At 41.0% G+C, this 22,955-nt stretch overlaps 1 protein-coding gene across 1 annotated transcript in view; it reads left to right on the plus strand.

Moving 5' to 3' along the window:
• Nucleotides 1-15,423, plus strand: part of SEMA3D (semaphorin 3D) — a gene marked incomplete at its 5' end in the record, with an annotated part of 96,006 nt that extends 80,583 nt beyond the window's left edge. The window contains 3 exons of the mRNA XM_017727957.1: nucleotides 296-360; nucleotides 2,563-2,702; nucleotides 12,396-15,423. Coding sequence (XP_017583446.1) covers nucleotides 296-360; nucleotides 2,563-2,702; nucleotides 12,396-12,809 — 619 coding nt within the window. The remainder of the gene's footprint in view (nucleotides 1-295; nucleotides 361-2,562; nucleotides 2,703-12,395) is intronic.
• Between the last annotated feature and the right edge of the window lie 7,532 nt (nucleotides 15,424-22,955).

Raw genomic sequence — 22,955 nt, forward strand, 5'->3', positions numbered from 1 at the left:
TTTCTGTCACTGTATTACACGCTCCTTATTTTAGGCAGATATTTTTCTCTTGCTTTTTCTCTTTCTCCTCCCAGTGGTTTTCCCAAATCACAGGCTCTTCTCTTGATGTCAATTGTACAAATCTCTCTAGGCCACATGCTGCTTTGAGGGTGAGGCTGGTTTTAGTTAAGACCGTAATTGTCAGCAGTAGGGTGGGAGCAATGCAAGTCCACATCTGCTGAGCTCTTCTGTATTTTGTTGTTGCATTCCAGCAATTATGTCTGAAGTGTTAAAAGTTTGCATGCTCTTCCCATAGGCGAGCCAGAAGGCAGGATGTCAAGTATGGAGACCCAGTTGCACAGTGCTGGGATGTGGAAGACAGTGAGTATTCTTCACCTTTCTTGCTCTTTTTGTCACTTAGGCAGCAGATTTTGCTGTGAGGGTCTCTGTCTCCAAAAACTTGCTAAGCTCAACAGAACAGCTGCCTTTCCCACCCTTTATATCCATCACCCCTCCCACAGTTAAAATTTTCAGAGCTGGAGCTGGAAAGGAACAGCCAGCATGGGATATCACCCTTGCATCCCTTAGGGGCAACACTCCCCAGCACTCACACAGGGCAGGGAGACGTGCCCCTGGCACCAAAACATCACACACATCCCTGAAACTAGCTAATGGGATGTGCATGATGTTCCATCCAGAAACAGGGCAGCAAATCCCACAAGGAGGCTTGCAGGGGGGAGTGGGGAACATGCCATCTCTCCTCTGCCACTTGACACAGGTCCCAAGGCTGAGCTGCAGCTGCCAAACCAGCCCCTTCCCACAGCTACTTAAATGCTCCTGTTATTAACAATAACCTACCCCCTTCTCCCTACCCTCTTCCCTCTCCCTTTCCCACACCCTCTTTTCAGATGCCAAAGGGTCTGGCTGCTCCTCTGGCATCTGCAGCCCTTCTCTCTCAGCGAGCACTGTCAGTATGAAACCCTGTGGTTACACAGCAATCTCTGTGGCAGCGTAAAATAAATGAATAGCATTCAAACCCAACCATGGCTTTGTCTGGGGTTCTTCTAGCTGCTTATTAAAGTGAACAATCCAGACAAAACAGTATTGATTGTATCACCACGTTGAACACTGGCTTTGGGACAAGCCATCCCTTCCCATTGATCTCCAGTTATTCCGTGCCGCTGCGGTGCTCGGTGCCTGCTGCAGACCTCAGTGGGAGGCAGTGCAGAAATCAGAGCTGCTTGCCACAGGATCAAAGCCTGACGTCTGTTGCACAGTCTAGAGGGCTCTGACTGTACATGTGTGCTTGCAGACATAGTTAAAAAGTCAGGGTAAGATTTCCATCAAAGTCAACGACAAAACTCCTGTTCATCCCAAGGGCCAGAATTTCCTTGCTTGCTGCTTGCCATGACTCTCCAAACACTGATATCTGAGACTGTGCAAAGCTCAAGGTTATAGAAACCCTAGCAGAAAGGCTGACAGTGTCACATTTTCGTGGAAGGATAAAGAGATACTGGAAGAGTTAGCTTTATTAGACAAATCTAAAGTCTTGTAGCACAGAAATTGGTATTAATTCTTTGCCCTGACATAGTGCCACCAATAGCAGTTTTATCCACTTGGGGTGACTCCTGTGTGCCATAAACCCTTTAAGCTGACCTGTGTCACTCCAGGCTTTTGGCTCATTCAGGCCATTTTTGTTAATTAGTAATATTGTGGTCCTTAAACTTATTTAAATTCAGGGCTCTGCTGTGTGAGGTTCTCTCCCAGACACTTCATTGGCTGCATGAAGTTGTTTGGCTCTCCTGAAATCTTAGTGACACAGGGAAATAATGCAGAGAGCTTGAATTTCTATAGAACTCATATAGGTACTTGTTATATTGAAAGCATGATCCAAAATTTTTTTAATTTTGACATGGAGCTAACTTTTGATTCAGGAGACACTACTGCTTTCACCTTCCTTTCTGTTATTCAGAGGGCATAGGAAACATCTTTAGTCTCTTGCTAAGGTAGATAAGGTGCAGATAAAACAGACTAGAAAGAGAAATGAAGATGCAGAGATTAGAAATTATTTGCTCAGATTTACAGAAGACCAAGAAAGGATTTCAGATCTCCTCATGGCTCCTTCCATGTTTGGTCTGAAACATACTACAGAGCATTTCAAATTACACTGAAGGGAGGCAAACTTTAGTACTTTATCCCTGTGACTCCTTTAAAGTGCTTGGGATGAACAAACCAGACCATACAATCTAACTTCAGCAGGTTTAGCTCAGGTTTAGTAGTTGTATTACTTAAAGGAAAAATATGGGTCAGATTTTAAATTCCTCAAAGGTGAAAGCCCCAACTTTAAAATGGAGCAAGCTCATGATACAGATTTTATTGACCTCCTTAAAAACCAGTTGCACTGAAGGAAGGTTAGCAGCCGCCTCTAAATCCTCATAGTTATAGTTTAAGCTAAAAGTTAAGTTTCCTTTTGCTTTTTTATAATTCACTCACTCTTATAGCATCTGTTCTGAATCAGGCTATTTTCCCATTGCTTTAAAAAGCAGGTCAGGGTTAATCTCCTGTACCATGTTTGCTTTCCAGGCATTAGTCATGAAACTGCTGATGAAAAGGTGATTTTTGGCATTGAATTTAATTCAACTTTTCTGGAATGTACTCCTAAGTCCCAGCAAGCCTCTATTAGGTGGTATGTTCAGCGCTCTGGAGAAGAACATCGAGAAGAGGTAAGTTATAGTCATCAAGGCAGGTTTCCTCCACAGAGAATTCAGCTGAGCATTGAGAGGCAGGAGTTATTGGGATTAGTCGATGTTTTACTTTTCCCTGCCTCACCTTAGGTATCACATAGCATTCTGCAATCACCATTTGAGTCATGCAGTCAGGAAGAGAGAAAACCATTTGCACTGTATCATAAGCAGATTTTGGTATTTATTTTGACTTACCTGCTCATCCTATTAGACATAAAAAGTTAAAAACGGAGATAATATAAATCAGTGATAAAAAGTCAAAGCTGTTTTGTCCGATAATTAACGCATCTACTTCTGTAGGTAAAAGTATGTTCAAAACCCTATGTTTCAATAAAATCTCAGCTCTATTTAGTGTCTTGATTGCTTTCCCTTACTATGTTAAGCAGTGTAGCTAAGAATTGCATGTATGGTTTGCTGCTTCTCTCCATCTCTCCCCAGAGAAGGAATGGTCTGCGTGGTTAAAAGGCTTTTTATTTGCTTTTTTTCTTGTTAGTGGAGTCTGAGATTTTTTCTTAAATGGGACACTGCTCTGATGCAGAGATGTCAGGTTAAGGATTGCTCCTTGCATCTGGTGTAGAAAGCAGTGAGACTTGTGGTGGCTCTTAATTCCTTTGGAGTGCAGCTTTGGGGTCCTCACTGATGGAGAGGCCCTGGGGAAGCCTCCAGGTCGCTGCAAACCTCCTGCACAATTTCCTGATGATTTCTTTCTGTGCTAGTGACAAAGGGCCTCTCCAATATGCCTGGAAGGTCAATCTCCTGGGACTGGTTTGGACTGGGTCTGTGAGTGAGTTTCAAACCTCGGGAGTTTTCATAGCCTTTCTCTTACATGAGTGATTTTGTGTCTGATGCCAAGTCCTGCTGTGATGGCAACCATGGCAACGGGGAAGGAGAAGGGAAATGAGCTGCCCTTTCAAGGGAGCTGGTCCCAGGTGCTAGATATGCTTATTTGTTGTATGTTCTTCCAGGACAAAAATTAGTTTAAATGACAGGAGCTATCAAACATACAACTGGTCTTCCACTGTCAGTGATAATTCATCCTATGAGACTTCCTGAGTGCAGAAAATGTGCTGGTCTTTTCCAAAGGCTGGGGAGATGCAGACCAGGGCAGGTGTCCATGAGAGAATCACTTCTGGGTGAGATGTGACTCATGGCAGTCACCCCAAAGTTGCAACCCCAGTTATGTCTTGGCCCAGAAAGCCAGAGTTAGGGGATACCAGACACTTCTGATTTTCTACCAGGTAAGACAAAATCTTTTCCACAAGGTTGTAAATTGACTGTAACACTGCAGTACTTTTAATTTACTCCCCTTCTCTTGCATATGTTTTGGATTGACAAAACTTTTTTTCCTCTGCTGGGGAAAAAAAAAGCTTGATTAATTTTAGACAGGTGCTTGAACACCAAAAGAAAGAGACTACTGGTTTGAAATACTACCTCTAATGTCTATTATAGCCCATATGTGGAAAAAAAATAATTTGCCTTCTGATCAGGTGGCCAAGCACCCTCTCAGCCACAGGAGGTTGAAGTGCACACCCAGCTAAAAGTGTATTGGCATTTCATGGCCTGCAGTCATTCATTTTACTGAAATGGAGTTACCTTTACTGTCCCGTACATGACACTCTGTGATCACCTTCCCTAAGGCAGCAGTTTGTAAATGCACTCACATATTTGATCAGGGAAACAAGTAAAGTACTTTCTTAATTTTAACCATGTGTTTAAGACTAATTTTAAAGTCAATTTAAGCAGATAGTTAACAGGTTTTTGACTGGGGTGGAGGGGTGATTGTTCTTGTTGATTTCCTTTTCTTGTGTGTGGGGTTTTTTTCTTTATTTTTTTATAAATGGGAAGTTATGTCAAATTTTGAGAAGACTCAACCTTTTTAAAAACAATGTGTTGCAACTATACCATGAACTACAAACTTTGCACAAAGGAGCTGGTTCCCTGTGAAGAATGTAATATTCCTATATCATAAGAAATCATACTTTCAAGACTTAAAAGCCTCTTTTGAAGGTCTGCTTTTGAGTCTTATCTGTGTCAATTTAGGGAAAATGATATATCAGTTGATTTTCTCATAAATCACAGGTTCAGATAGGCCTCTGAAGGTCATGGAACCAAGCTCAAGCTGTCTTTCCTGTTTGATCGTAGAACAAACTGCAGGTCAAACCAACTTTGAGCAAAGTTACGGCGTGCTAATATATATAGCATAGCCTAAATTAAGGCTATACTCTTTTTTGACACACTTTGTAGTTCCAAAAGGTTTGTTGTGGCAGTGACTTGGCCCTTCCTTCTTGTTCTGAGCCAAATACCAGTTACCCAGGCCTGGTGATGTCCAGTACAGCAAGACTGCCCTGCATGCCAAGGATGTGCACATTGGGAGGGAGTTAGGGAATGTGTGCACATGTGTGGTGTCATTAGAAGCCCCAGCAAGCACACAAAATTCATCTTTGCACATTAACAGCAATGTTTACTGGGCTTGCTCTGTGTAAACAGTCTGACATCTGCTTGCATGAGAAAAGTAAATCTTCTCTAAAAGGCCAGATTAACCTCTGAGCAAATTTAGTAGAAAATTTGAAGGAGAAATCTGCGCAGATTTTCTACTACATGAATGTTAAAAGTAGGCAAATAGCTTTTTACCACATGTTGTGCCTAAAGCCACAGCAGTGCCTCTGTGATCTAGTTTTGGCAAAACAGAAGTTGAAGCACATGCTCCTCAGCTCCCAGGGTGGTTTTGTTAGTTGTGGGGTTTTTGGGGGGCTTTTTGTTTTGTTTTTTTTTTCCATCTGAAGATAATAGCCTATGGAAATGCATAAGCAGACATTGATGATTAGAGGATTGGGTTGCTTGAAGACAGTGTATAGCTATTAGTTTTGTTTGAATCTTCCCAGAAAATTCTAATAATAACAATTTCTAGTATTTTGACCCAGGTTAGTTTCATGATCCTAAGGATTTGAACTCCTGAACAGACTCAGTTTGCATATATCATATTGGTCAATATCATTTTTAGAAGAAAATTTTTTAAAAGAAGCTTTTTTGTTTACTTTTTAAGATAACTATATTAATCTAGAAATTACATGTTTTCAAGTACCTGAAGTTAAATTCCTAATTTCAGGTATGAATCCCTAAATGAATGACCAGGTCTATAGAGATGCTGAATAATCACTCCTCCTATTTGAGCAATAAGGGTTAACTGGTTAAAATATTAATCCCTTGATAATTTGCAGATCCAGAAATTGAGGTTTTCTGGTTTTCTAACTTGACTTACCAGTGAAAATGAGCTCATCAGTATAAAAAGCTAATTGGAGACCTTCATAGAAAATCCAAAGATCAGAGTAATTGACTTTCATTTCAAAGTACTTCAATTTGACAAAAATACCATGTGTGATAGAAACAGTGAGGTCATGTTTAATATATAGCTTGATCTTTGCTTAACCAGTGTCTTACCATAACTTCTCCCATTACAATTATATTTTCTGCTCTCTCTCTCTCTCCCTTCCTGCAGCAGATTTCTCAAATAACACTGTACATTCTTTTAGTGCATGTCTTAGCAGTTTAACTTATTGTGATGACGATACCATGCTTTGCAAATGACTCCATGCACCTGGAACTTAGGTTACGGACTTTTAGTTCCAGGGCTGGAACTGTAATGTCTCAGCAAGTCTTTAAACTTGGCTTAACAAATAGATGGCTTTGCACTGTCCCAGACATGCACTGCAGCTTCCTGAGGGAAGGGAAAGGGCAAAATCCAGACTAGATGGGAAGCATTTGGCCCAGCAGGATGTCCCCGACATTTCACCTTTAAGGTCATGGTTCAGAATGTGACTTCCAGGCAGAGCAACCTGTGGGGAGGGACAGGATCTCCTGTGGTACAGGAGCTGTCACCAGGTCATTTTGCTGCCAGTGGGAGTACATTTCCCTGTAGTTTAGGACTGTTTTAAGGTCAGGAGTCAAATATCTAGTGCTTTTGCGGTTAGTGTTGCTCACGCAATTGATCATGTTTGTTCCTGTGCGTGCAGCGTTAGTCACTGGAATGACGGAGAGTGCTTCAGTGCCTGGAGTTCATAGAAAACTCTGGGGATGTCATCTGTTCATAGTGTCTTAAACTGCTGAAGCTCTCTGAGGCTTAAAACAGATACTAGTTATTTCTCAAAAATGTCCTGGCTTATTTTATGTATGTAATAAGTGTCAGGACTGCAAAAAGCAAATGTGTGGCTCCCGACAAAGGCATTAGTTTTGGTGCCTTGTTGCTCTGAAAAGCATCAGCCCCTCTGCTCTAGACTGCACTTCACCCTGAATCTCCTGTGGCTCCAGATCTGCCAAGCTGCCCCCTCAGCTGCAGGGGACAGAACAAACCATGTGGTCTAAAGTGACAGAATAGATGCAGATCACTTTTAACTTTCTTCTTTCTGCTCTGCTTGTACCTGGTGGTGAAAATAAATACACCAAAATGCATGGGGACAGTCCAGTTTCTCCTTCAGCAGTTCTCACCCTTTCCATATTCCGGCCCCACAGCCCAGACTGTTCTCCTGATGGACCAAACTTAATCTGATATTTTGGTAGATACAAGAGCTGGATCTACTTTTGGGCAGGACATTTTGCAAGGCACTACATTGTGACCTAGCTCCCCCATCAGAGCAAAGAGATGTTGTTTCATTCCACATTTTAGGCATTTTTTCAATTTATCCAAGACATAAGTATCCATATATTTTTGCATCTGGAGGTTTTTGCATCGTGATGGCAACTTTCTTTGTTACAAACATCTGGTCAAGCAGAATCTTACGAAGAAAGGCCACAGATTCAGTGCCAGCCCTGAAATATAAGAGTTGGGTGATGGCTGAGTAAGGCAGAGGACACACAGCAAGGACTGAATTTCCCTCTTCTGTCAGGGCTGTGTAATTCAGTGTTTGAATCTTTAGGTCAATGAGAAAGAGGTCAAGAGAGTTGGGAAAAAGAAAAAAAAGAGATTAATTCTGCAGCCTAAGGACTACTTATAGTTCTTTCACTCTTTTATTTTATTATATTGCTCATTGCCTTTTTTTTTTCTTTAATACCTTGAGTTTCTTAAGTAACACTAATATTTTTGACAGTTTTATGGGGAAAGAAGAGAAGTAACTCTAAACTGAATGACATTTCTGGTTTGATTTGGATATATTGGAGGGGTGATAGGAATGGAGGAGTTTAAAGTTTAGTCTCAGAATAAGAAGTAAACTTCACCTTGAAACGAATAGGAATCATGAGTTTCCATAATGACATTGTACCGGCAACACATTCTTCATTTTTCCTGAGGCTGTTGGTAAACAAAAAAAGATGTTAAAAAAAAAATTAACTCTACAGCTGTGTTGGAGCTAAATGATTATTTTCCCATACAAGAGAAACAAAGTCATGTGTAACAATAATGTCAGAAAAACCCTAGAGTGATCTTTATTTCCAGTCAAATGATGAGGATGAAAAAGAGAACAATAGAAAAACAAAGATGAATGTGAATTCGCAGCAAATGTTCCTCATTTTCTTTTCTCCCTCTCTCAGTTTGTTCAGGGGTTGCAGCTAACCCATGATTAGTCCAGCTTTACCTTTAACATTTTTTCACATGTTGATTAATGAGGGAAGGCAGGCTTTGAAGCCACTTTCTTCTCCCAGACAGGTGCAGTGTTTTAACTGTGAAAGAGTTGACATGTGAATTATTTGTAAAGAGGGAGCTATCTAAACACATCATTAGCAAAGGACAAAAAGCATTGACCTAACCTGGTGCCACAGCACTTTCAAATCTTTGGTTGTTTTCCAACTTACTGATTGTTTAAAGGTTTGCCATCATTATTGGCAATACTTATTTTTTTCTCCATTATTAAATTCCGGTTGTGAAAATCAAGGGTTAGATTTGCATGGGGATCTTTTCCCTTTGTCAAGTATTGCCAGTATCTATGGCATGTGTCATAATTCAGGTAATGTAATTTTTGGAAAACTTATGTGCTTATCATGAAGGATTAAAGTACAATTTGTTGATGCAATATTGTCAAAAACCCACTCCCACTTCACTAAGAAAAGAAAGCTATTGGTAATCAATTGCTTCATTTATTGTGGTTTATAAGTTGTTTCCTGTGGAACAAAACTATGTCTCTCATGTTTAAGTTTTATTGTATGCTCAAATTTAAGCACATGTCAACAAGCTTTTTACGAATTTAAGCCTGTATACTTCTGAATTGTTAAATCCTATTCAGAAATATTTTAGAAGAGTTACTGATTTTGACATGGTGGGGGGTTGAAACAGTGAATCCACAGTTGACCAAAGCAAAATTTCTTTTATCTAAGTAGTCTTTTTACTTTCCTCAGAATTTAATAAAATACATTTTACATCTATAGGTCAGGAACCAAAGACCACATTAAACATTCAAGTGAAAGGTTAAAGATCTACTGCCAAGTAATGAAATGCCAGGTGTTTATGAAACTCCAGAGCTCTGTGGGGAGGAAAGTAGAGGAGAAAGACAGGAGGAGTTCTGAACCTATGGGTAAAACAACATAAACAGGATACCAAAAAGAGAAGTGAGGGGGGGAAGCAGTAATGAAGTGTTGCTGAATATGTGTGAAATCGGAGCCATAATTTTATCCTGCCAAAGGAGTAGAAAGAAATGAACAATGAAGGCACAGAGGAGGAGGTGACAGTCAGCCTAAATCAATGTCCAAGGTTAACACAGGACATTGTGTAGGAACATTGCTTCATTAAAAATAGGACTCATGATGGGCTGGGATTAAGGGACACAACCAGTTTAGACTTCTACCTTCCTCTGCAGTATCCCAAGGCAGGGGGGGGGGACAGCTCCCTCAGTTAATGCATTTATGGCTATTACACAAATGGCAAATAGTTATGAGTAGCAGGGTGCTGGACTTGGGGGTCCAGAGATCTTTTCAAGTCTAGATCTGCCATTATTCTGCCTTTCTTTCACTGAAAAGAGGCGAAGCCCTAGTGAGGGCACTTTGGACTGGCACCCAGCCAGCCAGAACAGCCAACTGGAGCCCTTCCAAGTGTGGGAGGTGCACAGCTGTCAAGACGCTCTAGACTACAATACTGGCAGAGCCACCGGCAGGCAGATGCTACTGCTGCGATTGCATCAAGCCCCAAGCTCAAAGACATCAGTGCTGTTTTCACTCAGACAATGTGGGAACTTGGTCTTTGCACAGTGCCTTATGAAACCCAAATGTCTGGAAGTTAGCTGCTTCTTCCCATGCTTTTCCCTCAATTTCGCAAACTTGGACCTTCATGCTGACACGAAGTCTGGGCAGAAGAAAGGGATTTCCTTGTCGTGTTGCAGCAGCCGGGCCTCCAAACACTTCCACCTGGGCCCTGCTCCAGCTTCTCTCTGTGGAGCACAGCACCACAAGGAAAACACCTGCCCTAGACATTTTTCTTCCTACAGCTCCTTATTTGTGGACTCTTTTATAAATTCTATGCTCCTGTTTTTACTATAAAAAAAGGAACTTTTACTTGGAGTGAAGTGTCACTAGCTGATCCAACTGAGGACTAGTGCCCTGTGGTGTGGGTTCTGTGAAAGAAGAGTGGCCTTTTCTGCTTTGTTTCCCTGTTATCTTCTGTGCATGTGCTCGTGGCTTGACCATAATTTCTCTGATTTAAGCTCAGTGTGGTAAATCAGCAGTAGCTTGTGCTCTTGTAGCACCTGTTGTCAGGACAATCGATTTTCCAGGAACTTCCTGAAATTTGTATCATTTCACCCTCTGGGTACTGAGTAGACATGCTTATATACAGTTTACAAACAATGAAGCTAAAGTTTCCAACACCAACAACTGGGGGCAGGAGCCAAAAAATACTTGACCAGAGAAAAAGGCAACCAGAGCTATAATCTGACCTGCTTTTGTAGCAGCTGATTTCTTGTCTCTGCTGCTCTCATACCATTGGAAGTACACAGGCCTATATCCATCCATCCATATTGACTTGCCTACATACCTGTCTAATCCATATGTTACTGGAGACTGTTACAGCTGAAACAGTAGGAAACAAAAGTCTCTCTGTGGTTGTATTATATTTATGTGTATTGTTTTTTCTGGTGATCTCAATATGGTCTCTCAAGCTTTTTTAATGATTTCAGGGTCATTGTCATAGAAACTTAGAAAAGAGTAAAGCTAAAAGCCCTGGAAGGTCATCTCATCCATCTCTTTGCTCCAAGAGACTTTATTATGATAAAGTACTAGTGAGTTAGAATCATAACAGATGGAGAATCATATGTATGTATAAATTTTTTCCCATGAAGTAGCAGAGGGAATCGTGTGCAGATTTTTTACATAAAGAAACAGTGTGTAGCTTACCCACTGTGAATAAATCTAATTTAGTCATCTTTATGCCTCCCTGATCTTCATCTTCTGAAGTTTGCTGGAGGGTCAGATGTGCACTCTGGGAAATTTTCCAGATTCTGTGTTGGTTCTTTCTGCCCACAGACCCCCCTTCTCAAACCCCCTACCCGGCCTTGAGCTGAAGTTTTCCCCCCATGGTATTGATGCCACCAGCAGGGCCGAGGCAGCCTCCAGCAGCAATCCAGGTCTGAAGTGCCAGCTGTGCTGCAGCCTCTGCGTGGCAGCAGAACACAGCACGCCCGGGAGGGAACAGCTTGGGACACGCTGGTGTCATTTTTGAAGGAAGTGCTGGTGTTGGACATCGGGAGTTAGGGCTCTGCTTTCTACTTCCACCTCTGCTACTCATCTTTATATGGTCTTTGGCAAATCACTTACCTTCTGTGTTTCCCAGCTGCAGAAATACTTGGGTGCCCAGTGCCCCATCCTGTTTTTTGGTTTGTTTTTGGTTTTCTTTTTCTTTTGAAGGGGGATGCTATTTTTTGACTTAGGTTATTTTGGAAATAATTTTCAGATTACCAGATAGTTACTTACCTGACAGTGTTACTAGTCTTAAGGTACACCTTCTTTTAATATGTAAGACCCATATTTTTTTAAATATTTCTATTTGTAAATGAAATTACAGCTCCACACTTGCAGACTTCAGCTCCCACTTGCAATCTTGCTGTTTTGTTCAGGGTTTTGGGGTTTTTTTGTTCTTATTTTTCTCTTAGTTATTCTTCACAGATCTTAGCAATAAAAGAACCATACTTTGTTTTATCCATCCAGCCTTACTCTGCCTGCTTTTAATCACATCTCAGTGAGTCAAAGTCAGGATCAACTTCCTTTTGTAAAACTTGGTTGAAGAAGATCAAAACCACAGCATTTCTCTTTAAAAATCAATAGTAGTTTTCATATCCATTGTAACAGGGCCTCAGCACTGCAGATATATACAAGCACTCTGGTATTTTGGGTGTATTACAGATACCTCAAAAAGAGCAGTTAAAAAAATGAATGGGATTTGTGGCAGTAAATAGCTCCCCTTCCTTGGAGAATGCATCTTCCCTCACTGCACTGTGGTGTGATGAGTGTTGCTGTCTGTCCTGTCAGCTGTACAGCATGTGTCTTTTGCTACTGCATGCTGAGTGTCCATGATCCAGATGTTGCAGTCAGGAACAGGACTCAGACCCCGAAGGAGCTGCTGGTATCTGTCCCAGCTGCACCTTAGGGATGGGACACGCCGTGTGCCAGCCAGGCCTTGTCTCCACCAGCATAGCACTGACACACATCTCATTTTGACCATGAGACTCACCTCCTGTGTTCTTTTTTTGTCCGACCCCACAGCTGAAGGCTGATGAAAGGATCATTAAAACGGAGCATGGGCTGCTGATCCGCAGCTTGCAGAGAAGGGACGCAGGAGCCTATTTCTGCAAAGCCCAGGAGCACACCTTTGTCCACACCATCGTGAAGCTGAATTTAAATGTCATCGAGAATGGACAGATGGAAAGCACTCAGAAAACTGAGGACGAGGAGGGCCGGGTGAGGGATTTGCTGACGGAGTCCCGGCTGAGGTACAAGGACTACATCCAGCTGGTCAGCAGCCCCAGCTTTAGCCTGGATGAGTACTGTGAACAGATGTGGCACCGGGAGAAGCGGCGGCAGCGGAACAAAGGTGGTGCCAAATGGAAGCATGTGCAGGAGATGAAAAAAAAGCGAAACCGAAGGCACCACGAGCCAGCCAGGCCACCATCGACGTAGTTTGTAAATGCTATTTAAAGAAAGGACATTTTCCGTGAAAAAAAAAATACTGTGTTCTGGTTTTGTGCATCTTGCCTATGAATTAGTACTGCTTCTTATTGAAATCAGAAAACTTACCATCACTATTAATCTGTGTGAGACTGTACAGTGGGATTCAATGCCAAATGAGATGTTTCTTATTGGAGTGCCACACACCAGGCAGTAATTTCAAATGCATTCATTAAAAAAGAAAAGATGTACACTGTTAGCTAATTTCTGGGTAGCCTTAGACTTTGTGAGCTGTGTTCTTTACTTCTTGCATAATTTTCACATAGGATTTAGTGTCTGTGTTCCTGTGTTAACATTTGCTGCCACATTCCACCCCAGAGGTGGCTACGTTTCAGGGGAAGGCAGATGTACTTCCAGTTCTTTGGCATCTTTCTGAGTAAGAAGCATGGTAGAAATGTGTGACAGATCTGCAAAAATACCCACTAATTTACCCACTGGGCCTGTATACAGGCACATGGGTGAGGTTTGCTAGCACAGAGAGGCACAGCAAAAAATCAAATTAAGTTTTGGCTTAGGGACAGCATTCATTCTCCCCATAAAAAAGAGAAAGCATAATCATAGTTTAAGAGAGGGGAATTACCGAGCATTACTCAAACTCGTTAGTGTTTGAGTAGCCACCAGTTTGCAGTCCATGTGCTGAAATGAAATGTTGACTCTAATTGAAATTGCCACCTAGATGTTTGGGAGTAAATTTCCTAAGTGGTCCATGGGAGGTATGTGCACAAATCCTATTAACAAATAATGGGATTCCTGCCTGCACCTCTCCTATGTCTCTAAAGGTTTGACACTGACTGTTTCTCTGGCCCTTTGCTGGGTTTGTTTTATGCAGAGGAAAAGAAAATTAAAAGACAACAACAAGGCTAAATGAAAGACGATGAGGGAAAATATTTAGTGGCTGAGACCAGTGCTCTTGACACAGAGCTGACATTCCTCAGATGTGTGTATCCTTTGGGATTTTTTTCTCAAAGGTCTTCTGTATTTTTAAGTTGAAAATTTGCATTGTTGGAATTAATACTTTTATTATAATTAAATAAGAGATGTCCACATGTAAATAAAACTTGAAAGTTAGAAATTTGCTGTATACCCTAATTTCATTTGTAAAGTATTCCTTTTTCCTTGGTTTATATTTTGAGTTTAATAATGTAAATTTTTCCACAGAAACAAATACTGGCCTCATCCTTGTCTATTTTACATTGATATTATTAATCTGATTTTATTCCTGATATGCAGCAACAAACACAAGCTCAAAATGAGGCCTACTGTCTCCTCTCATGAGTCACAGCCCCCCTCTCCTCTCTTCCATCTAACCTCCCTCCCTTTTGCCTTTCACGCCTTTTTGAGTGTGAAATGACAAATTAGCCACTTCCTCACATGGAAGAGAGCTTTGATGGATACCAAAATGACAGACTTTGCTTGTTTCTCATGCATTCTACAGATCTTGAGAGCAAAGTCTGTGGGAAACCCGTGCAATTGATGTACACCTCATTAAGGGACCAAAACTGTTGGCTCTGAAGCACTTGCCCGTGCTGGTGTTTGTGTGCGCATTCAGTCACAGATCTAAAATTGTGCAGGTCCAATTTGCATCTTTGTTCATTTCCTCTCTGTTGAAAGTCGGATATGGTAAAGTGTTTGTCAGATTTCAGAAAGGAATCTCAGCTTACCCACGTTTCTTGTAAAACCCGAAAGCTGCGTTTGCATGTGTTGTACAAAAGCCAGCGATACCATATGTCATTAATTTTAGATGCTTTTTTAATAGGAGATATATGAGTTAATTAGGAGATATTAGATAGCATGCATACAATGCTTTGATAGTGTAAAGCACTGAGTGCTAAATATTATAAAATACATCTGTGGAGAAAAGGGAATTTCTCAGCACAGGACCTTTAATCAGCAGAAGGACTGATGCTGAAGATACTAACCAGTCATACAGTACTTTGAGAACATGCAGGGAACTTCTTGGCATTTTTGCTGCAAAAGAATGTAGACCAGGCATTTCACAAGAGACTCATCAATTTGGATACCTTGATTTTAAGGCCAATTAAGACTACTTAGAGAAGGTATGGGGATGTATTAAACTACTACATGTAAAGTGCAGGGATACTTAATATTGTTGGCTGGAAGATTATGCTGTCACCATATAGAACCTGCCTAGTAATTCCTTACTAGATTTTTATCAGTCCACAAAGTCCCATTTCTCTAGCTTGGACATTAAGGAAATGAGTGGAACCACACCAAGGCTATGGAATGGCAGGTGGGCTGCATTCACATGCACTGGTAAAGGATCCACTCTTCTCATCAGTGGTGACATGGTACTTCAATTATTGAATGTCAGACTACTCTCATCACATGATGCCTACTTCATAAAAAAGCAAACCAGGGTCATCTTTTGTACTTTTTCTCCTCCATGAAAGCTAAATCATCTGATTTATGCTTAGGTGTGATTGGAGTTTGCATTCTACAAATGAACCCCCCAACTGACTTCAGCAGATATCTGGGATAAGGGTCTCCGTACTGGGAACATTAGATTTAAATGGTTGAATTAAAATGTTACTGCTCTTAAAAACTACTTCAATTTCTTTTATTTCAAATGTTCTTGCAATGAGATTCTTTTTAAAGAGATGACCTCATAAGTCTGGGGTATAGTGGTAGCATAAAATCCCAAGTGAGATATAAGGCCTCTTCCATCATGGGAAATAAATTCAATATCCTCCAAACCAGTGTGTTACATTGGGTTCATGCCACCCCAGGGAACATATTTAATAATCCTGCATAGATAAAAGTCTCTATTTTGGTATACTGGGTGAGATGAATGCTGTAGCTGGCAGGGGTAGCACGTCTCATACAGTGCAGGTAATACACATGCAAGGAAGCCAGGGGACCTTGGAGACCAAGGAATGAGGGGGATAGATTGCAAATCACTACTGGAGGTAAGACAGGGTTTTGTTAGGCAGGACTCAACAATGCAAACACAAGAACAGGAACAGGAGGAGCAGTGGGTCTTTCCCACAACCTGCAGTCCCAGAGGGAGGTTCAGAAGATGAGCTCCACCAGAAACTGTAACAGAGGAGTATCCCCCTCTTTTCAAAAAGATTTCATCTTTTGTATAATTTAGAGGCTCAACTTGAAGTCTGCTTAAATTTCAGTTCAATGATTTGGGGATCACCTGCGCTGCTGTAAGCTATACTATGAGCCACAACAGGCCCGTAGTTAAAGTGAAACTGAGCCCTGCCTTTTTCAAGAGCTCCATAAAAATTTAAGTTGAATGAGTTTTTGGTACAGAATGGAAAAAAGTTGCCTCCACATTAATAACTGTAGCTTTTAAACAGATCCCCTAGTGCATTGATCCAAATATCATGAGGTTCAACAAGGCCAAGATTAGGTCCTGCATTTTGGCCACAAAGAAACCCCTGCACTGCTACAGGCTGGGACAGGAGTTGGAAAGTGGCCCAGTGGAAGAGGAACTGGTGGTACTGGTCCTCTGTGGCTGATCATGAGCCAGCATATCCCCAGCTGGCCAAGAAGGTCAGTGGCACCTGGGCTGTATCAGGACTAGCGTGGCCATCAGGACCAGGGAAGAGATTCTTCCTCTCTGCTCAGCACTGGTGAGGCCACACCTCGAGTGCTGTGTCCACCTCTGAGCCCTTCCAACTTGAAAAGGACAAGGAGATACTGGAGTGTGTCCAGAAAAGGGCAAGGCTTGTGAAATGACCAGAAAACATCTTCTGGGGAATGACTGAGGGAGCTGGGAGTGCTTAGTCTTGAGGAGACTCAGTTGGGACCTCATCATTCTCCACAACTTCTGAAAGGAGGGTGTAGTGAGGTGTGGGCCAGCCTTTTCTGCTGTGCCTGCAGTGAGAGGACCAGAGGAAATGGCTTCAAGCTGAAACAGGGGAGATTCAAATTAGATATTAGAAAAAAATCTTTTTCTGCCTGGGTGGTCAGGCAATGGAATGGGCTGCCCAGAGAGGTGGTGGAGTCACCCTCCTTGGAGGTGTTTAAGAGGCAGCTGGATCTGGTGCTGGGTGATGTGGTTTAGTGGTTCAAGGGTTACAGGGGCAATGCTGGGCTGACAGACTAAATGGTCTAAAAGGCCTCTTCCAATTTTATGGTTCTATGATTCTAATCTCTGTTTCTATATGATACAAGATATTTATTTGAATATGCATTCAACAGGGATTACAGTTATTAATACATTGTCTTTTTCTTCAACAAAACCTTCTATTGACCGTACTTCAGCAACAGGTCAGTGCTGGACTGAACCAAAGTGGTTTCAAGCAGATTCTTAGAATAACCAACACAGTGTGAGCTGTAGTTATAAAAATGCTGAAAACTGATATAAGCTTTAAAGCCCAACAGGGCTCTAAACTTTGCAGCCATCTTGCAGTCAGTTAAAATAAAACAGAAAATGGGATTAGCAGAAAAAGGAATAAAGTATTAACACTTACTCTGACAAACTTGTTCTGTTACTGGAAACCATTCCAACAACAGGTGTGAATGTGTGCTCATGCCATAAGCAAATACTTTTCCCTCTAAGCAGTTAAGCTTATATTGCTTGAGGTGTCTAAGAGCCTGAGTACTTTCCAGCTCATATGTAGATTTTGAACCCAGTTCTTATATCATTCATAATGAAGTAATTAGGCTAAATGCAACAGATATCCCCTGGTTTATGTGCTTTTGAGATCAGAAGATCCCTACAGTTCGAATGCTATGAACCTCTTATTCAAACCATTATGGATATTGATCTTCATTTAACATTTCAGATAATGAATAATTATTTGTTATCATTACTCACTGATCATGTAATGAGCCTGTGTCCCATAATAACGTCTCAATATTTAATAACAGCTAATGGAAATCGAGTTTGCTGACATTTTTTCATACAAGTGTATCTGTACAGGACGGCATATACAAATGTCTTCTGTTTATTTTGTAACAGAGGTTAATTTGCAAAAGGCAAATGCAGTTTCAAGAGTCAAGGTTCATCTCAGCCTCCGCTGACAGCAGAGATTAAAATCTTTTTGGAACTGATCTGAAGTCTAAGTACACTATAATCTATAGGCTGGTAGTCAAATCCCAAATCTATGTGCTGCTCTGTGGAGTATATTGCCCTGGTTCTTTTTGCACACAGTTATAGATGAGATGTGGAGGTCTAAGGAATTACATCTGCATGAATGGAAAATTAAGCCCACATGTCTCTCTAATATATTCTGTTCCATTTTATAAACTTTAAATGGTCTCCCATGTAATATTTTACCATAGTGTTGCTAATGTTACCCTGAACTAGGCTGCTGTCATTAGCTGAAGTGTGACATTCTTTGCAGTTGTAATCCAGATTTCGAGGTTTGTAAAGTAAGTTCATTACAGTAGAAAAAATGAAGTCATGTGAAAAGAGTTTAATTATTAATTCTACAAAACAGATTTATAAGATTTGACTTCCATATATCAAAATAGTGGTTATCCAAAAATGTGTTAGAAACACCAGGATTTATTTTCCCTTTTTGTACAGGTAAGGATACAAAACAAATTGTTATCTTGAGGTTCTGTCTTGCCAATGTGTGTCTGAAACATCTGGTGTGACAGCTGTGGCAAGACTTGTTTTTTATCTGCTTGATCTTTTCTTCTCCCAGTAAGTCCATTGTCCCCTGCCTTTCAGACTCTGCTCTAGCAGATAACCCCACTTTTATATGGAGGAGGACTTTGGAATCAGGTGTTCTGTGACATATAAACATCCCTGCACAGTCTTCCTTCAGATCCATAGTGTGAACTTTAGCATTCAGTTTCAGATGCAAACCGGACACTGTGAGGTAAATTGGAGACCAGGTGGAGTTTTCATTCACAAAGAAAATTTTTGGGGCTGTTGCTGAGAGGTCTCCTTTCTCTTTTTGCTGATGTGGTTGCTGTGTATAATTTAAAATCAAAGTATTTTGTGCTTAAAAGCATAACATTTCCCACATGACTTAAAAAAAACCAAAAAGAAGAACATTTCCAGGTGATTTAATTTTAATATGGACTGCTGGTCCAATATCAATGCAATGGTTCAGGTACTACAAGCCAAGAAAATAATCTGTCCAAACAGCAATGGATGTGATATCTGTAAGGAGCCCGGACACATCTCCGTTTTGGTGGTATTTCATATTCTTCTTCCTTCTCCCTGTGGTATAGAAGTGCTTTGGCTGGATTTTGGGAATTTTTTGGGGTGGTGGAGTGTTTTTTTCAGTTTGATTTTTTTGGGAGGACCTCTTTTGGTGGTCTGGGTTTTTCAGGCTTTTGGGGTTTTTTGGTTGGTTGGTTGGTTTTTGTTTGTTTTATTTTGTGTGTATGCGAGTGTTTGGTTTGCTTTTTGTGTTCCACTCTTTCTTCTTTCATGCTGTTTCTCCTACTAAAAGGAACCATGCCCAAAGCCAGATGCTTTCCAGTGGTGCAATATGCGACAAAGCAAAAAGAGCAACAGAAGGCTTGGCAGGTATTTTGGTACGGAGATGGCACAGTCCATTTGCAAGACACGAAATCTTAAGGCTTAAATGACTATGCTGAGAGTTCAGAGACCTTAGTGCACTTCCCTGGCCCAAGTGGAAACTGCAGTTAGATTTATAGAAAGTATGTTTTAATTGATTAATTTTTTTTCTTAAAATATTTTTAAAATCTGCATTTTCAAACCTCTCTTTGCAAAAAAAAACCAAAAAACCCAAACCAAACAAACTAAAAAAGTCCCCAGAAGATCAAAGAGAAATCATCATCAGAGGTTTTTCATATCCTCCTTCAGAGATTTCATGTAACTTTCTCCCAGGATGCTTTTTGTAGAAATTAATTGTAATAATCACATATTAAGACTGCCTGTGAACATGTCTTGGCTGTAAAAAGTGGATGAAAAGCATATGAGTCTATGAAAATAAAATGAAAAAATGAAAAAATACTGTTTCCAAATATTTACATTCTTTTTCAGTTTTGGTGATGATGCATCTCCATCCCATCTTCCCCGTGACTGTCTCAGAATGTCTATTGGCTGGGAAGAATGGAGATTTTACAAGAGAGAGTTTACAAGTTTACAATATAATCTCCAAATTACAAATTCCAAAATGAAAAGTCACATTAAATGGACTGGATGGAAGGATTATGATTAATATCTCACTTTTGGCCAACAAAGATTGTGTTTCCTCTTAAAGTGAAATTTATGACTCTGCCCAGCACAGGAATTGTGTGCCATATAGCTTCTTTTTTTATTTGTAAGGCATAAGTGGTTCTCAGGTTGATTTTGAGAGTTAGGATGATTTTCACTCTGTAATAAAACTATTTATAGAGTGATAAGACTGAAGTATCTATTTGTACATGTTGCAGCTCATTGAGTTGATATTATAGCAGAAGTATAGCTTAAATAATCTACATTTTTGCCAGACCTGCTGGACTATCACGTATTTTGATTTTATATGCAAAGGTAACTGAAACGAATGTATATTTCATTAGTACTAGAAGAAACAGAAAAATCTGAGGTTTTGCCTCTTTTTTAAGCCCATGCAAAACTACAACGTAAAACACAAGATTTCAGAGAAGCAAAGTCTGCAGCATGCTATGGAAATGGCAAGGGTTAAGGTTCAGTTATCTGAACTGTCTTAGAAGTCTTTCCTGAGTGAGGACTGTCTGAGATTCACCACTCCACTGAGAATGTGCTTAAGGCCAGCAGAGTGACTTTACAGACAACTTAGAGAAGCAATGGGTTGCACAGTGGTTGATGCAGAGCAATACACAATAGGTAGCTCTATGCTTATTCATTTCAATTCAATAATAGCTTTTTAATGCTTAGGTGATTAGCGACAACCATTGTCCTTAAAGACTACACTGACATTGTGCTTTAAAGTTACCCTCAAGGCAAATTGATCACCCATCCATCTTGGGCTGTCTCAGGACCACCTTTGGCTCTAGAGTGTGATTGTCTCCCAGCCCTCAAAGTGTTTTCAGGATAACTGGCGAGAAGGAAGTTCTGTTCATTTTTTAGTCAGGCATTGCTGCATCTGTCCACGGTTACAGGGAGAAAGTAGTTTTTGAGAAAAAAATATCTCTAGTCAGGAAAATAAATAGGCTGACTGGTCCACCTCCTGTTCTAGCCTTCAGCACAGCACCCTGTGTTTCAGGGGATTTATGGAAGGTTAAGGAGGCTAATTTGTTAACAGACGGTCAGCATGTTATTTCCAAGGACGGCCGCATCGCTGCTCTCAAGGATGCCTGTTTCCCAGTCCCATGCTGTGTCCATTAGACCACTGTGCTCCTGACCCTTTTCTGGGAAAGGTCTCAGGGTACTGCTGGCCTGAAAGCCGATGCCAAATCCCAACTGCGGCAGTAGCATTCTGCTCACCTAAATTCCACCTGCAGTTGCAATTGGATATGGCATTCTTCATTTCCGAGCCTGAACTCTTGTTTCTGTGTTACCATGCGCTGCTAAACAGCTGCTGTGTTCCCCCTCTCCCTCCCCTGTGCTCCCCCACTCCCTCCCCGCAGGTGGCTGCAGTTGATAATGTCTCATGTAGGATCAATCTTAGTCCCATTGAAGTAAGTGGGAATTCTGCCAGTGTGTCCCAGATCTGGCTCCACATCCAGCTGGTAAAGCACTTCCAGCTCCTGCAGGAGAAGAGGTGCTCGGCACAGCCCGGCTGATTAGCCACGTTCATTAGCAGAGGCGGGTGTCAGAGGGAGAGAAAGAACGAGAGAAATCCTTCAGCTTCCTTCTGACACCACAGGCTCGGTAAGAGCTTAAATGCAGCACTGGTTTGTGTGCACTCAAGGAAACAAAAGCTAATTAAGCTGAAATCTGTCATTTTCTCTGTAAGAGTTTAGCAGGGTCAGACTTCAAGACAATTAGTGATGAGTCTCAGGAACATGCACAGAGGCTCTTCTGTAGCTGCTCAGAAACATTTCCAGCACTGATTGGCTTCCTGAGCTCTCCCTGCTCCACTTTTTTCCATGTGTGATGCCTCTTTCCAGGCCCTCAGAATCCAGGAGGGCTGTTAGCTGAGGAAGTCTGTGCTTAAGAGCTGTGAGGTAAAATCCGGCCCTTCACAATTCAAATGGCGGGAAGTGTTCTGGGACGTGCTCACACACAGAGTCCATATGTACTGTGAAAACAAGCTAACAGGCTGTTCATAATCATTTATATTTCTGCAATGTAAAACATGGTTCAGGGGGTACTTAAGGGTTCATATATTTTGCACCACTGCGTCCACATAGTTACTGTGCAGAGCAACAAGGGATAGTGTTGCAGAATGAGAGAATCTGCAGTTCCCAGGCACGTTTCTGCAGGAATAAAAAAACAAACACTGAACAAAAATGCACACCAGCTTAGACAGGACAATTTATGAATTGCTAATACACATTATCTCCCTCCCTAGTTCTGCTTTAAATTCTTTATAACAATTTGTAACTGAATATATAAACGGAAAAAGTTAGCAAGCAGTTTTAAGAGTTGCTAGATTAAGCTGAAGTGTTGTTAGGACAGGAAATGACAAATCTTGACTCTTTGGCCAAAGTCTGATTCTTTGCCTTGCAATAAAAGTGTTAATGGCTATCATTCTTAACATCTTCCAGTGTTGCAAATACATTTCATTGCAATTACATCTTCCAGTGTTAGGTGCATTTCCACACAAAGGAAGGAGCAAGCTGCTTCTTCTCTGCTTCTCTCACAGTTAGGTGGGGTTCTTAACTTTCTCCCAAGAAAACTTGGCTTTTGTTTTTTCCTTCATAAAGAAAACAACCATAAACAGTGTTTGGACTGTATCTGCTAACATGTACTAGACTTGCTTGTCTCTGTGGATGGATCAATGTCAGGGATTTCAAGTTGAGCACAGGTGCTGGCTTGTGCAGCACTGAAACTGTTGTTTTAGCCTTGGAAGTTGACAGCTTGGGCACATAGGAGTATTTTAAAAACACTCACATGAGAGTCATTATCATTAAGGTTTATTATTTAAGGAAACACAACATTTTGTTATTAAATCAAAGTAATAATATTTTTTGGGTGATGCTGCCATACAGGGAAGATGGGTAGCAAAATGAAATTGTTGCTGCCCTTTAAGGTAAAGGCCTCAGATATCAGCATCTAAGGTAAACTGCTGC

Source organism: Corvus brachyrhynchos, unplaced genomic scaffold (genome assembly GCF_000691975.1).
Source record: "Corvus brachyrhynchos isolate BGI_N302 unplaced genomic scaffold, ASM69197v1 scaffold50, whole genome shotgun sequence".
Classification (NCBI taxonomy): domain Eukaryota; kingdom Metazoa; phylum Chordata; class Aves; order Passeriformes; family Corvidae; genus Corvus; species Corvus brachyrhynchos.